Here is a 16,120-nt window from a genome sequence, read left to right as displayed (position 1 = left end):
AGTAGCTGGGATTACAGGTGTGCACCACCACGCCCAGCTAATTTTTGTATTTTCAGGAGAGACAGGGTTTTACCATGTTGGTCAGGCTGGTCTCGAACTCCTGACCTCGTGATCTGCTGACCTCGGCCTCCCAAAGTGCTGGGATTACAGGCGTGAGCCGCTGCACCTAACAGGTTGCATGCTCTTTATCCATGCACCAGGGAGGGTTTGGGAGCACTGCCGTGGCATGAGGGTGGCTGGGCCCCTGGTTGAGGAAGGCTCCTGGCCTGTGATTCTCTGGTGCCTCTGTCCTAGCTGCCTCCCACCCTGTCTGCCTATATCCATCCCCCTCTCTCCTGCTCTGTTTCTATTTCTGTCTTTCTCTCCTCCTCCCCTGGCCTCAGGGGGCCCCTGGCTGGCAAGAAGCCTTCCTCTTTCTTCCCCGGGATCAGGAAGGCGTTTTCACTGCAGGGCCCCTGCAAGGGCTGGGATGTCTGTCCCTCTCCTCCCCCAGCCAGCCTTCCTTCCCCAGCCACAGCCCTCAGCCTCACCTGAGAAACTCTCTTCCCACGCCATCTTCCATGCCCTCGCCGACTTCTTCACCAGGGTCCCTCAGATTCCAGGCAGAGCCACACAAGAGCTCTTATCCCCGCGCTCACCAGGCTGGCTGTGGATATCCAAGCTCCGCTGAGGTCATGGGGGCCATTCCCCAGCCTCTGGACACAGACTCCAGAGGCAGCATAGTATAAGGGTACAATCAAACTTCCAGCTCTGCTATTTATTCATGTGGGGGATGGAGGGCCTTGGGCAAGGGACTTCATCTCTCTGTGGTTCAGGTTCTTGTCTGTAAAATGGGACCAAGAAATCTAACCCCCAACGAGTTGTGAGGTCTCAGAGGATGGAATCAATATTCAATAACTGCTCAGCAGTAGAGTGCTGTACTTAAGAGTATTGAAGTTCAGGGAATGTCACCCTGAAATATGGCCTGCTTTGCTGATTATCTTAAAGGCACTTCGAGATCAGCAGATGCTGGAAGAGGCTTTCCTCTGATATCTTCTTATCTGCCTAAAGACCAGACCCACCAAAAAGAACACAATTGCCTTCTGTCCTATCCCTGACATTTCATTGTCTTTAACAGGAAAAAAAGACAGAGAAATGTAACCACATCTGGATGGACTTTGTCGCAAGAAATTATCTGGCAGGCTCAAATTCCAGAGACATTTACAAGCTAATTTCTCTCTCCTGGATCCATTCATTTTCTCAAAAATCATTTACTACCCCTCAAAATTGCCTACTTTTCCCCATCTCCCCTCCCCCTATGAAGAAAGGCATATAAGCATCTAAACTTCACTGGGTTATTGGGTAATCGCTTTCCTGTGATTTTCCCTAGCACATGTTAATAACCTCCATATGCCTCTTCTCTTGTTAATCTGTCTATTGTTAGCCCATTCCAGTGAAATTTCAGAGAGTGGAGGATAAGCTGTCTTTTCACCTCTACAGTATAGCCTCAGAAGTCAATCTGCCCGCCTTTTTAAATCCCAGTTTTGCCATCTTGGGCCAGTTATTTAACTTTTCTGGGCTGAAATTCCCTCATCTGGAAAACAGGATAATAATACCAATGTCCAAGTGTTGTCATGAGAATTAAATGACTTAAGTGCTTTGTACATAGTAAGTATTCACTAAGTGTTAGCTATTATGATCATTTTATTTTTGTGATTATTCCCCACCTCTAAGTCTCTCAGAGGATAGAAGCCTGTCTGCCAGTCTCCCCCCGGCCCCAGTTAGTCATCTTCCTTCAGTCTCACTTCGAGAACTTATACTGCAATCTAGGTCACCCTCCCACCACACACACACCACACACCACACACACACACACACAGACACACACACACACACGGACACACACACACACACACTGACACACACACACACAGGTCAGCAGGGCCTCAGACACAGAAAAAAGTTTAATTCTGTTGCGGCGGAGGGTCCCGGCTCCGGTAGGGGAATTTGGTTTTGGATTTTGTTCATGTGGGGATTTATTTGGGAGAGTCTGGTCCTTCCAGTGGGACCTGCCCGGGAGAATGAGTAAAGAGAAGAAATCAGGAGAGACAGGGAGACTAGACAAAACCAGGGAGGCCCAAAGGAGAAGAGACGACGGGACAGAGAAAGGAAAGGCAAATAGGGAAGGGCAGGCACAACAGATAGACGACAAGAGGGCCAGATAGAGACAAACGAGGGAAACAGAGAAAGGGGGACCCCAAGCCAGACCCGACGGGACCAGGGATGTGAGAGGGGTAGGGGTGGAGGGCTTTGGAGGCCGCCGCGGGACAGAATAGGATCTAGTCCAGCCAGATACAAGAAATGGGCCCCTTGCCCCGGCCCCGGGTGCTGGGCTGGGGGAGGGGGCTCGTGTCTCAGTGCTGCAGTGTCGGGGGACCCTGCCCCTCCCCGCGCTTCGCTGTGTAAGGCACCGGCTCCAGCGAGGTCCGCGAGCGCGCGGGGGGAGGGGTAGGAGGGGGTCGAGGAGTCCGTGGGGTAGGGGAGGCCGGCAGCCAATCCCCGAACCTCGCCCTGGGCACGGGGGCGTGGCCTCGAGCCGCAGCCCGAGACCGCCCCGCCCACTCCCGGGAGCAAGGGCGCGTCTCCACTTTGGTCCGACGTCTTAGCTCGGCGCTTTCTCCCAGTCCCGCCCCAGCATCCGTGCGGCTGGGCGTTTGGTCTGCGGCACCCAGGCGTCCCGGCGCCCGCCCGCCGCTCACACGGTACTCTCCAGCATCCACTCGGTGCTGGTGAAGGCCAGGCGCGCCCTGGCGGAGCCCAGCCCCAGGTCTCCATCCTCCCCGGCCGCGCCCCCTCCAGCCCCGTCCAGGTGCGGCGTGGACCGGTGGCGCTTTGTCCGCCGGGCGCGGCGCGGATAACTGTGGCTCTGGAATAGCGCCCCGTAGTCCCCGTCGAATGAATAGCGCTGCTGTGGCCTCGACCGGGCCGCAGCCCCACCAGGAACCAGAGCTAGAGTAGGGGGCGCCGAGGTTGGCGGCCCCAGTGCACCGGATCGGCTCCTTCGCGGGCCCACCGCGGCCCGAGGCTCCTCCCCGGAAGTTTCCTCGGATGGCAGCAGGCACAGCGAGGTGGCCGAGCCGCCCAGAGAACGTCCAAGGACTGCCTCCGTCTCTGCGGATGCCGCCTCGGCCGTCATAGCCTTGGACTCGACGGCGACAGTGGGGGCGACTGGGGACTCCACCTCGCGCAGCGCCTCGTAGCGGTCCTGGGCAGGCAGGGCAGGGGCCTGCGCCGCGCCTGCGCCGTTGGTCTGCGAGCACACGTGGCTGACCCGCGGGGGCGACCTGGAGCCCTTGATGCGGCGGCTCTCCCCGTCGCCGTACACCTTGTAGCGAATCATGAGCAGAACGATGAAGACGAGGACCGAGGCGACGATGACGCCCCCAATGGCGATGATCATGGTGCCGCCCAAGAAATGGGCTCTCAGTGGGCGGCAGGGTGCTGGATCCCCAGCTGTGGTGAACTGCACGCAGCCCACCACTCGTGTGGCCGGCAGCGCGGTGGCCCCGTCGTCGTAGACCGCCAGCACGCACAAGTCGTAGGCGCGACCCGCCGCCAGGTCATTCACCAGGAAGGTCTGACTGGTGGATGGGATCATCCTGCAGGAGGGGGCGGGGTCAGGACGGGGGTTAGTCCCACCCCTAGCCACGCCCCTACACTTTATGCCCCGCCCATAGTGAGCAGTGGGGACTAAACCCTGCTACCAAAGTCTCACCCACTACTGAGACAACAGCAGCAATTCAAGCCCCGCCTTCATCAACATATTCCCACCCTTTCGGGGACCCCCTCATATGTATGCCCCGCCCTCAGACCCACCTCCCGGCTGTGCTCATCACCCACTGGGACAATATATCTGCCATTCATGTTCCCTCCTCTTCATATTCCGGCCCCTGCAGTGGGGGACATGGCTTTTAAGCTCTTCCCTCAAGGGACATGCCCCCTAGCTCTGTCTCACTCCTGCTAGGACAACTGCCACTCAAGGTCCTTCATCTAGGCACTTCTACCCCAAAACTGGGCCAATGCTACTGGCCACCTCCCTTTTCTGCATCCTCCATGCCACTCAGGTGGACACTAAGGTCGACTCACAGTGCCTGTCATATTCCTACTGGAACAATGGATGCTCTTCTAGTTCCTCTTTTATACATATTTGAGCCTTTCAGGGAAAAGCATGATGCAGGTCACACCCCCTTATCTGCATGCAGCACCTTTAAGTAAAACATCTAGCTTTGGCCAGGCACAGTGGCTCACACCTGTAATCCCAGCACTTTGGGAAGCCAAGGCAGGTGGATCACCTGAGGTTAGGAGTTTGACACCAGTCTGGCCAACATAGTAAAACTCCCATCTCTACTAAAAATACAAAAGTTAGCTGGGCATGGTGGTGCATGCCTGTCATCCCAGCTATTCAAGAGATTGAGGCAGGAGAATTGCTTGAACCTGGGAGGTAAAGGTTGCAGTGAGCTGAGACTGTGCCATTGCACTCCACCCAGGGCGACAAGAGCGAAACTCGGTCTCAAAAAAAAAAAAAAATCTAGCTTTATCTATGTCCTGACACAGTTTCCAAGTCCCTTGACTACATGTTCCCCACATTGCTACAGGTCATTCCCCAACCAATTGAACTTTGGCTTCCAGGCACACCCCACAACGGCCCACTAGGGATGGTTCCCCTACTGTGTGTAGGCCACATCCAGGCTGCAGGCCCTGCTCCTTGTCCAGATATTAAAAGCAACTACCTCATATGTTCCTGTGCCACCAAAAGTCATCAAATCATGCTACCAGTTTCTTCCCTAAAGGGGTCAAATGTAGCCAAGCACACATCATACGCCTTTCTTGCTACAGGCCTCTCCCCTCGAATGACAGCTGGTGTAGTCTGGCGGCCAGACTGCCTGGGTTTGAGTCTCTCCTCTGCCATTTGCTAGGTCTGTCACCTTAGGCAAGTTTCTCTGTTGTTTCATTTCGTTCGTTTTGTTTTGTTTTGTTTGACACAGAATCTCACTGTATCACCCAGGCTGGAGTGCAGTGGCGCGATCTCGGCTCACTGCAACCTCTGCCTCCCAGGTTCAAGTGATTCTCCTGCCTCAGTCTCCCGAGCAACTGGGATTACAAGCACCCACTACCATTCCTGGCTTATTTTTGTATTTTTATTTTAATAGAGACGGGGTTTCACCATGTTGATCTAGGCTGGTCTCAAACTCCTGACCTCAGGTGATCCATCCACCTTGACCTCCCAAAGTGCTGGGATTACAGGCATAAACCACCATGCCCGGAGACCTTCTCCAAGTTTCTTAACCTCCCTGTGCCTCCTTTTCCTCAAATGGGGATGATAAGAATTCCTACATCCTAGAGATGGTGTGAGGAATGAATGAGTTAACATAGCCAGGGCCTGGCACTTAATGATATCACCATTAGCTTGCATCTCGCCCCATGTTGGCCAGTAACCCTGCTGTGGCTCACACTGTCCAGCCCACTGCATTCCTCCTATCTCTAAGACCCACCCCTCTGGAGGACAATTCCCACCAGGCCTTGGCCCTCTTCTGTTGAGCACATCCCTTCCACACTGTGGGCCATGTTCAGCCTCAGCTAAACCCGGACTGCCCGGTCCACATTGATTTGCATGGCTAGGATGCAACCTCACCAGCTCTCTTCTCCTGCAAAGGCTTTTAGTGGGTACCTGGAGACAAGGACCACCCCTTCCACTTCTCGGGACCATGCAGAACAAGCTCCACCCCCTCTGACACACAACACCCCCGCCTCAATGGGCCTGCTTATCTCTGCGATGCTTCCCCTTCCCCTCCAGCAGGGCTACCTTCTGGCCCTGAAGCTCCACCTCTGTCATCCCACCTCCGGAAGGTTCCCCCACTACCAAGAGCCACCCTCCAACCAAAAGACTTCCATTCAGGGCCCCTCCCCTTCATAAAGGTCCACCCACTTCTTCAACTCCACTCTACCCACCCCTGCCTGCCATTTCAGAGACCACTGCCACCCACCCCAGCCACCCTCGGCCGCCCTGGCTTTAAGCCTTCCTCTTCCTCTCCCCATCTCTCCTCTCCAGAGCCCTGGGTTCCACTTGCTCCTTCCCCTAAATAACCAGTGGCTAGGGGCTTCCCCCACCCCTTTTCAAGGACAGAGGCTGACTCCTTAAGAAAGCTTGAACCGCTGGGTCTCTAATTGGCTGCAAAACCCAAGCAAGCAGCTAAGCAGGCTTCTGGTTGGCTGTCACCTCCGACCGTGACAGCGTGAGGAAGTTAACCCCTGCAGCACCATAGCATAGGAATCTGCAATGGGGGTGGAGAACTGGAACTGGGGTGGCCCTACAGGGAAGAGGAGAGTCCCAGGGTCTGTTGCCCAGCTGGGCACAGGGGGCCATCCACATCTGCATCCATGCAGGGTCTGGGGGCTTGTGAATTTCCCCCACCCCACCACGTGGTGGCCATGGGTCAGAGCAAAGGAAAAAGAGGGACAGAGAAGTGGAGAGTCACAGAAGCTAAGAATTATTTACAGAAATATATTATCCATCTCCCCTCCCAGCAGTGGGTGCTCAACAAATGTGTGTCAGTGTAAAAAAGGACAGCTTTGCTACTTTCTGTGTGACCTTGGGCAAGTGACATCCCCCACTGAACCTCAGTTTTTCTGTCTGTGAAATGGAGTGGGGGGTCATCGCACCTTCATAGCAGACTTGGGAAGATGGAATGAAGTAGCAAGCTCGGAAGCTCCTTGTGAAGGTTTTTGTTTTGTTCACTTGTTTGTCCCAGTGTTTGTAAAGCTGGGCCAGGACCTAATCTATCTCAGTAGGCCCAGGGCCCAGCACAAGATGGGCACATGGTAGGAATCTACTCAGGGTGTGGTGACCAGAATCAAAGAGAGGGAAATGAGGAAGACAGAGACAAAGGAAAGGAGAGGCTTTTTTTTTGAGAGGGAGTCTATCTCTCTTGCCCAGGCTGGAGTCCAATGGTGCAATCTCCACTCACTGCAACCTCTGCCTCCCAGGTTCAAGCAATTCTCCTGCCTCAGCCTCTCAAGTAGCTGGGATTACAAGTGCATGCCACCACGCCTGGCTACTTTTTGTATTTTTAGTAGAGACAGGGTTTTGCCACGTTGGCCAGGCTGGTCTTGAACTCCTAACCTCAAGTGATCCGCTGACCTCAGTCTCCCAAAGTGCTGGGATTACAGGCGTGAGACACTGTACCTGGCCAAGAGGCATTTTTTCATTCAGCCAACACTGGGAAAGCACCTACTATGTGCCAAGCCCATGGCCAAGAGAACACTGGAAAGGTAGAGATGGGGGCCAAGAGGGAGGTTTCTCAGCTCTGACAGCCAGCAGCTGGGGCTCCCCACAGGTAGGGAAATCGCTCCAACCCCTCTGGCATCTCCACATGAAGCCAAGCACAGGACTGAAGCATTCAGCAGGTGCTCTACAATGCACATGAGGGAGGCAGAGATAGGAGAGATGTCCATGTGCCAAACAACCATTTATCAAGTACCCACTGTGTGCCAGTTCTGTGGCAGAGAGCCATACTAAAAAACCACCAAGATGCGCCAGGCACAACAGCTCACACCTATAATCCCAGCACTTTGGGAGGCCAAGGCAAGAGGATCACTTTTGCCCAGGAGTTCCAGATCTGGCTGGTCAATATACCAAGACCTCATCTCTACTAAAAATTTTTAAAAATTAGCCTGGTGTGGTGGTACAAGCCTATAGTCCCAGCTACTCTGAGGAGGCAGGAGGATTGCTTGGAGCCCAAAAGTTTGAAGTTGCAGTGAGCTATGATCAAATCACTGCACTCCAGCCTGGGGTGACAGAGCAAGACCCTGCAAAAAAAAAAAAAAAAAAAAAAAATGGCTGAGACGGAGAGACATGGCAAGGCCAAGGACACCACCTACTGTGGAGTCCCATGAACTATGAGCTCCCTGAGTGGGGGGACTGGGTCTCTTGGTTTCCCTGTGTCCCCAGCACCCAGCTCAGGAGTTTGCACAAAGCAGGGGCTCTATGAATAATGAGGGCAGAAAAGGTAGAGACAGAGAAGTGAAAGCAAGAGAATAAGGAGGCAATGGGAGACAGTAAGTCTTTTCTTAAAATATCTGTGACACCATACTGCCTGTCCATACCAGAGCAATGGCTTCAAACCCAAGGGAGGTTGGAAATAACATATTTTTCTCATATTTTTTGTTTTCTGTTTCTGTAATGTACCCAAAGTGTTGGTACAGTAGTACTGGTATATAATTTATAAGCGTCACTGCAGGTCACGCAGGGTGATTCACGCCTGTAATCCCAGCACTTTAGGAGGCCAAGGCAGGCAGATCACTTGAGGTCAGGAGTTTGAGACCAGCCTGGCCAACATGGTGAAATCCCATCTCTATTAAAAATACAAAAATTAGTTGAGTGTGTTGGTGGACACCTGTAATCCCAGCTACTTGGGAGGCTGAGGCAGGAGAATAGCTAGAACCTGGGAGTCGGAGGGTTGCAGTGATCCGAGATCATGCCACTGCACACCAGCCTGGGTGATAGAGTGAGGCTCCGTCTCAAAAAAAAGTCACTGTAAATGTGTGTGTGTATTTCACACTCCAAAATGTTTAACTGAAGAAGTGCCCAATCAGATTGCTCTGGGGAGCAGTGATATTGACTATGAGCCCCATGAGGGTAGGGTTCATGCTGGGCTGGTGATTGTTAGGGCTCCAGTGCCCAGCCCTGGCCTGGCTCATGTAGGTGCTCAGCGAATATTTTCTATAAGCATGAAAAACAGAGACAGTGAGAAATAGAGGAGAGAGGAGAGAGGGCAAAGGAGGGCGGGGACAACTCTCACAGCCATCTAGAACCCTGGCTGGGCAAGAAAGCCAAGGGAATGGGCAGGTGGGAGGGAGGGTCCCCCTGGACTTGGGAGGAGGCCCTGGGACCGCAGCACCCGCACCCACCTGTAGACGAGGGAGTCATCCACGGAGCTGTTGTACTGAACCTGGTACATGCGGATTCCAGGTACCGGCCTCTGGGCTGGCCAGCGGATAAGCACTGAGTTCGAGGTGAGCTCGGCTGCCACAAGCCGACGCTCAGCCGTGGAATCGTTGGCACCCGGTCGGCCAGGCGTGGCGATGTCAGAGGAGCCGGGCTCAGTGAGAGGCGGCGGGGCAGCCGGCGGGGGCGCCATCAGAGGCAGAGGTACCACGCACACCTCCACGGGCGCCGTGGCTTCCCCAGCGGCATTGGAGGCGATGCAAGTGAAGGTGCCGCTGTCCCGCAAGGTGGTGATGGTCACATCCAGCGTCCCATCCCCCCGGACCCGGGTCCGGCTGGAGTTCCCCAGCAGTCGCCCATCAGGCGCCACCCAGTGCACCACCGGCTCAGGGTCCCCCACCGCTCGGCAGCGCAGGCTCACCGCCTGGCCCTCCACCACCAGGGCCCGGCCCCCCGCCTGCCGCGTGATCAGCGGGGGCTCACACAGGAACTCCTCCTCGGGGATGGACCAGAAGTAGCGGTCGGTGAGGTGCTCGGGCGTGGCGCACGTCTCCAGGTCGTCCTCGCGGGTCAGCCGCCGCAGCCACAGCAGCTCGCAGTTGCAGTGCAGCGGGTTGCCGCCGAAGCTGACGGTCAGCGGCGTAGGCGGCTTGGGCCCGGTGCCCTGCGACCTCAGAAAGAGCCCGTCGGGCGGGAGTTTATGCAGGCGGTTGGAGGTCATGTCCAGGCGGACCAGCTTGTGAAGCTGCACGAAGGTCCCCTCCGCGATGTGGTCGATGAGGTTGTGGTCCAGCGTGAGGGTGTTCAGGTTCACCATCTGGCCCACCGCCTCCCACGGCAGGGCCTCCAGGTTGTTGTAGGACAGGTCCAGGTCCTCCACGGTGGACAGGAAAGCGTCGAAGGCCGCCGACTCCACTCGGCGGATCTGGTTGTTGCCAAGGATCAGGTGGCGCAGGTTGCCCAGGCCACGGAGCTGGTCGCCACGCACCTCCGCCAGCCGGTTGCTGTCCAGGTGCAGGGCGCGGAGCGCGCGCAGGTCGGCGAAGGCACCGGCTGCCACTTGACCAATGGTGTTCCGGGAGAGGGTGAGGTGCACCAGGCTGGTCATGTTGGCGAAGTCTCGGCGGCGCACGGCCGCGATGAAGTTGTCGGTGAGCCGCAGCTCCACCACGCGCCGGTCAATGGCAGGCGGCACAAAGAGCAAGCCGGTCTTGGCACACAGCATGGTCAGTGTGGGCGCCACGTTCTGGCAGATACAGCGGCCGGGGCAGGGCTGGCCACGAGATGCCCCTGCCCAGAGCAGCAGCAGAAAGGGCAGGGCAGCAGGCGGCGGCGAGAGGAGGGCCGAGGAGAAGGGTCCTGGAGCCATGGTGCAGTGGGAAGGCCAGAGGGGTGGGAGGTGAGACCTGCTGGGGAAGGAACCGGTTACCCAGGCGTGGGGCTTGGCCACAGGGGACGTCCTGCTACGAGTCAGACCTGGATCCCTCCCCTCCCGCCTACAGCTGGGTTCGACAGGATGGCGAGAGGACCCACTATCAGCTGTTACCAGCTATTACAATATTTCCATGCTGGGCACAGTAGCTCATGCCTGTAACGCCAACGCTTTGGGAAGCCAAGGCGGCAGATCACCTGAGGTCAGGATTTGGAGACCAGCCTGACCAACATGGTGAAACCCCATCTCTAATAAAAATGCAAAAATTAGCCGGGCGTGGTAGTGGGCACCTGTAATCCCACCTACTGGGGAGGCTGTAGCAGGAGAATCACTTGAATCAGGGAGGTGTAGGTTGCAGTGGGCTGAGATCGCGACTTTCCACTCCAGTCTGTGCGACAGGAGCAAGACTCCATCTTAAAAATAAAAATAAAAATATTTCTATGCTGATTGATAGATTGCCCCTGCCCTTACCTTGCATGTCCCATTCTCACCTCTGCCCCTCCTGTAGTAGCTGCCAAATCTCTCATGATCTCCCAACCAGAGGGGTGACACCTGGCCCAGCCTGGGGCCTCCAGTACCAGCTAAATATTCTAAAAATCACAGTTAACTACGGTTTAAGGCCCTGGCTGTCCAAGCCATACTCCCTGGCTCCAAATCCCAGCTCTGATACTCACTAGCTGTGTGACCTCCAGCAAGTGTCTGAACCTCTCTGATTCTCGGTTTCTTCATCTGTAAAAGGGAAATAGAAACGGGCCTTACTTTTGTGAGGATTAAATGGATTGGTGAACATGGCATACTTAATGCCTGGCACATAAAATATGCTTATTACATGTTAGCAGTCATCATCATCATCCAGTGCTTAATATGCACCAGGCATAGAACTGTGCCCTATTACTGAAAGGAAGCACTTTGAAATCAGACGCAAGTTCAAATCCTGGTTCCCCCTTTGCTAGCTCTGTGACCCCTCAAATCAATGATTTCCCCTAACTAGGCTGTCATTTCTTGATCTGTAAATTGGGATAATAATCCAACCATCTTCATTCATGTACCACTGAACATGCCTGGCATACAGTAAGTACTCAATAAATGTTAAGGGTTTCCCCCTCCCTCCTCTGGCATTGGCAGGGAGAGTGTGAAAGTGGGAGGGACCGGGAAAACATATGAGAGTCCTCCAGGTCGGCCTCCAGAAGTCCTTCTCTGAGGTCTGGTTTCATCCTGGGCTCAGCTGAGCTCCCAAGCAGGGCAGACTATTATGCTCACATCTTTGGGTGCACACAACACACACACACACTCACACACTAACACACTCACGCTATGTCTCTGCTCCAGGCAAAACCTTCCAGCGGGGATTCCCCCTGCGGCGGCTCCAGCCCACGACATGTCAGTTCCCATCACAACACAGGGTGGGTGGGGGGTAAAGAGGAAAGGATGGGAAGGGGGCGTCCCTGAAACTGTTTTCACCCCACCCTGCCCTGTACCCTAACCCCTGCTGGCCCACCTCCCGGGAATCTGTGTTTGGGGGTATGGCCTTAGGTGGCCTTGATCTTCCTGCCCGTGGGGAGGGCACCTAGGACTGAGACCCAGAAAGTCATAGAGAGAAGTGAAGAGAGACAGGGAGAAACCAGGGGGAGGGATGAGTGGACTGGCAAAGAGAGACAGACAGATTCAGAGACAGACAGAGAGACAAAAGGAGAATGAGTCTGAAAGGAAGGTGAGCAGACAGAAAACTGAGAGTGAAGAATGAGACACGGAAAAGAGACACAGAGACACAGAGATGGAGAGAAAGAGAGAGACACAGTATTAGGGAGACAAAGACAGAGGAGGAAAGAGACAGCCACTAAGGAAGACAATGACCAGGCTGAAGGCAGAAAAAGAGGCCTGATTGGGGTGTCCTACCATCTCTGAGTTCACCCCAAATCTGTCCTTCGCTCCCTCTAGATCGCTGCTCTACAATGTACTGGAAGCCCTGGCCTAGAAGGGGGGAGTCCAGAATTAGGAGGCCTGGCTCTGCACCTGTTTGGTGTGGGGTCTCCAGGGCTCAGAATCCCAGTCTATGAAACAGAAGTCCAGAGCCTTGCCTCCTACCGCTGGGGAGGGGCTCCAATGGAGGGAATAATAATAAAATGGAAATGGCTAACATTTATGAAGAACAGTACAGCACTGCAGGACAGATCCCCCACTGCCTGGGTTCAGACCTCACCTCCCCACTGTGTGACTTTAATCAAGTGACTTCCCCTTTCTGTGCCTCGGTGTGCTCATCTGTCAAATGGGAATAATGATGGCACCTCCCTCATAGGGTTGCTATGAGGATTCAATGAGACAATATTTTATGACATGCTTAGAATATTTCCTGACAAAGTAAACACTACATACCTGTGAGCTGCTGCTATTATTATTATTACTATTATTAGTATTAATTTATTATTTTCTCCAGCTTTCTCAGCCACCAGCAGGCCAGGCTATCAGGAGATCTTCCCGCACACATGCGCGCGTGCGTGCGCACACACACACACACACACACACAATGGGAAGACATGTTCAACTCTAAATACAGGGGTCATTTCATGTCTTGACCTGTATCCTTGACTGATATCATGAGAAAACCCTGCTTTCCCAACCACCTTAACCATCCTGAGATTGAATGTCTCCTGGCCTGAAACCTCCACCTGCTCCCCACAGCCTCCTGGTCACCACAAGCCCTCACCCAACTATGATGCTCCTGACCTTGTCACTACTTCCCGGCCTTAGGCAGAGTGGTGGGCATCTGGCCCTTCAGGGAAATGTCCTCCCCTGCACTGAAATCCATGCTAGGCAGGGTTGCAGGCCCCCAGATGACTGACAGCAAGCCCCATCTCCCCACAGCTCTCTCCCTCTGAAGCCTCATGTCTGCTCACCTCTCTTCAGGGAGTCAGGGCCTGGGCCAGCGCCTGCAAAGGAACAGAACCGCCTTGTTAGCATCGTTCTGGCTCTTCTCTGGGTACCAGATCCTGCCTCAGAGACCATCCTGGCAAAGGAAGTCCCTGGTGTCATCACTCTCTCAGTCCTCCTGCTGCAGGTTTTGCATAGTCTCAGAGGAAGCCCAAAGTCCTCTCCGGACTCCTAGAAGATTAGGCCTCAGGGCTGTTCACCCTCCAAAGTTCAGGAGACCAGGACTTTAGCCCTTTGTCCTCTGGGCTTTCAGGAACCAAGAACCCCAGCCCCCTCCTCCCTCAGACCCAAGAGTCTAGACCAGACCCCTAGCCCGCCTTTAGAAACCAAGAGTTCACATCCCAGCCCCTCAACTTCAAAGTCTTGAATGGTACCAAGAGCTGGGGAAGGGCCAGAGTTTCCCATCCTTGCCATGATACCATTGCCCACACTAATATGTGTGGCCATGTCAAAACCCACACAGGCCCACAACCCCAGTCTCTACATCCGGATTTCCATGAACATAGCAACAGGATCTGTGTGCTCCCCACCCTCTATGGGCACTTGGCCTGGCATATGGACACACTGTGTCCCGGGACCCCAGGTGGGACCCCAGCGTACCACCACAGGTCATGCTACCTGGGCCTCAAACCCACTGGGCCAGAAGTAGGGATAGCCTTATGCCAGGGCACAGGCACATGTGTCCTTCACATACATGTTTGAACACAGACAAACCCACTCCCCAGAGATCAACACTGAAACACAGACAGACTCACAACATAAATGGTTATATACCCTCAAGGTTGGCACACCTGCATACAACAACACACGTACAGCACCGACTCTCCCCTGCACGTTCACACACACACATGCACAGATACAACAGAGAAACTCATGTGCCCCCTAACAGACAAGCAGGTCCATGCATCTACAACAGATATACCTTGCACACTCACCAGCACACAGGGACACACATGTCTCACAAATGCACACCTGCACACAGATACACAGGTGCACACTCTTAAATGCCCAGACACACTCATACAACTTCACACATCCCCATGTTGCAAAGTTGATACAGCACCACACCAACAGATACACATCTCACACACACACACACACACACACAACCACAAGCACATAGATATGAGGCTGATCAACACTGGAACATGCACACAGACACAAAAAGTACCACCTTTGCAGACATTCCAAGATGTTCACTCATAACAGACACATGCTCACAAAACAGTCCTGTGATTTACACACTTACAAATGCACACACAATACTGAACCACAGTAGCCTAGTCAATGCTCAGAGTCACACTCACACAGTCTTGGACACACATCCCTCCCAGCCCTGAGGCATGCCCCCACCACCCCACCTACTTACTTCCCAGGCCCAAGAAATCCTAACAACCCTCCAGCAAATTGGCATCCTGCCCCCAAGGCCCCCAAAACACCAGGGCACAAGCCAGCCCAGAGGTCAGAGTTCAGCAGGTGGAAACTCAGAGGATTTGGGGGTTTGAGTCCTAGATCACCGTTTCAAGGAGATCCTCCCACCAGCAGCCCCAGAGGTCCCCCAGCCTGGCCATCAGGATGGAGGTAACTCCAGCTCCATCTGCAGTTGTCTGGCCAGTGGGGGAATTAGGGTGGGGTGGGTGGGGAAGGGCCCAGTCTTCGCCCCCCCCAACCCCCACCTCGAGGCCCATCTGTCCATTTCTCGGCCTCTCATCCCCCCTCCATCTGTCCACCTCCTGGCTGCCCATCCCCCCCAACCACCGGGAAGGGGAAGACATGGCTGCTTCCCCCGAGGACCGCTAAGGACCCCCCAGTTGACATGGACCGAGGGAGCGGCAAACTCCCCTCCCCCAAATCCACACCGAGGCCTGGACCCACAAGGCGCCGAGCCTCAGTCCCCAAGCCGGCAACCTGCCGTGGACTCACAGATACACACCCTCGGAGACATACAACCCGCAGACACACACACACACACACACATACACACACACAAATGGACACCCAAGCGGGCACACCCGGCTCCACAGACCCGGGGATGGACATCCAACCCGGACACAAACACCCAGCGCAGCCAGCATCGCACGCACCCGGGCTGGGGGGGACCCACACCTGGGCACACAACCCACGCACACACACACCTGCACACAGCCCCTCCGATGGGCGCGCGACAGCCCCCAGACACACGGCCGGAGGGGCTGCCGCTCGGGGCGACACGCGCGCACAGCCGGACACGCCGGCCGGGCTCGACACCCGCGCACACCGATGGCCACACGGGCAGGGCGCCGCACACGCCGGCGCCGGGCACACACAGGGCCGCGCGGGCGCACGCCGGGCCCGCCGCAGCGCCGCGGACACACACTCGCACGCTCGCACGCTCACACCCGCGCACACACCCGCGCCCCCGCCCGCCGCTCCCGGGCCGCTGCGGCCGCGCTCACCCAGCCCGGGGGGGCCCCGGGCCCGGTCCCGCCGCCGCCGCCTCGCTCCGCGCCATGGTGGGGGGAGGGCCGGGGGAGGGGGCGCGGTGCGGCGGGGCCGCCTCCCTCCCGCCTCCCTCCCTCCCTCCCGAGCCGCCGCCGAGCTCCGCCCTCCGCGCCGCCCGCCGCCGCCGCCGCCGCCGCAAGGGGGGAGGGGGCGCCGGCCGTTGGGGGCAGCCGGGCGGGGCGGTCGCAAACCCGGGATCCCCGCCCCGAACCCTCCGCAGACCCCTCTCCATTGCGGAGCCGCCGCGGGCCCGCCCCCGACCCCTCCCCAGCCCCACCCCCAGCCCCGCCGGCCTC

At 55.9% G+C, this 16,120-nt stretch overlaps 1 protein-coding gene across 7 annotated transcripts; it reads right to left on the bottom strand.

The window, feature by feature from the left end:
• Positions 1 to 1,924: 1,924 nt before the first annotated feature.
• On the bottom strand, positions 1,925 to 15,849 carry LRFN1 (leucine rich repeat and fibronectin type III domain containing 1). 7 transcript variants are annotated; one of them, XM_017503054.2, is made up of 5 exons: positions 15,779 to 15,849; positions 13,310 to 13,342; positions 11,090 to 11,144; positions 8,947 to 10,389; positions 1,925 to 3,638 (listed from the first exon to the last, which is right to left on the bottom strand). In XM_017503054.2, exons 4-5 carry the CDS (start codon positions 10,350 to 10,352, stop codon positions 2,735 to 2,737), a joined length of 2,310 nt encoding a protein of 769 aa, XP_017358543.1. In that variant the 5' UTR covers positions 10,353 to 10,389; positions 11,090 to 11,144; positions 13,310 to 13,342; positions 15,779 to 15,849; the 3' UTR covers positions 1,925 to 2,734. The 7 variants fall into 7 exon arrangements, with proteins under 7 accessions (XP_017358543.1, XP_017358545.1, XP_037585421.1 ...); XM_017503056.2 differs by having other exon boundaries at positions 8,947 to 10,392; positions 15,779 to 15,835; XM_037729493.1 differs by lacking the exon at positions 15,779 to 15,849 and adding an exon at positions 15,479 to 15,599 and having other exon boundaries at positions 8,947 to 10,392.
• Between the last annotated feature and the right edge of the window lie 271 nt (positions 15,850 to 16,120).

The sequence above is a fragment of the Cebus imitator genome, unplaced genomic scaffold (genome assembly GCF_001604975.1).
Source record: "Cebus imitator isolate Cc_AM_T3 unplaced genomic scaffold, Cebus_imitator-1.0 Scaffold306, whole genome shotgun sequence".
NCBI lineage: Eukaryota > Metazoa > Chordata > Mammalia > Primates > Cebidae > Cebus > Cebus imitator.
The sequence above is the reverse complement of the archived record's forward strand: the minus strand, read 5'-3'. Positions and strand labels throughout refer to the sequence as shown.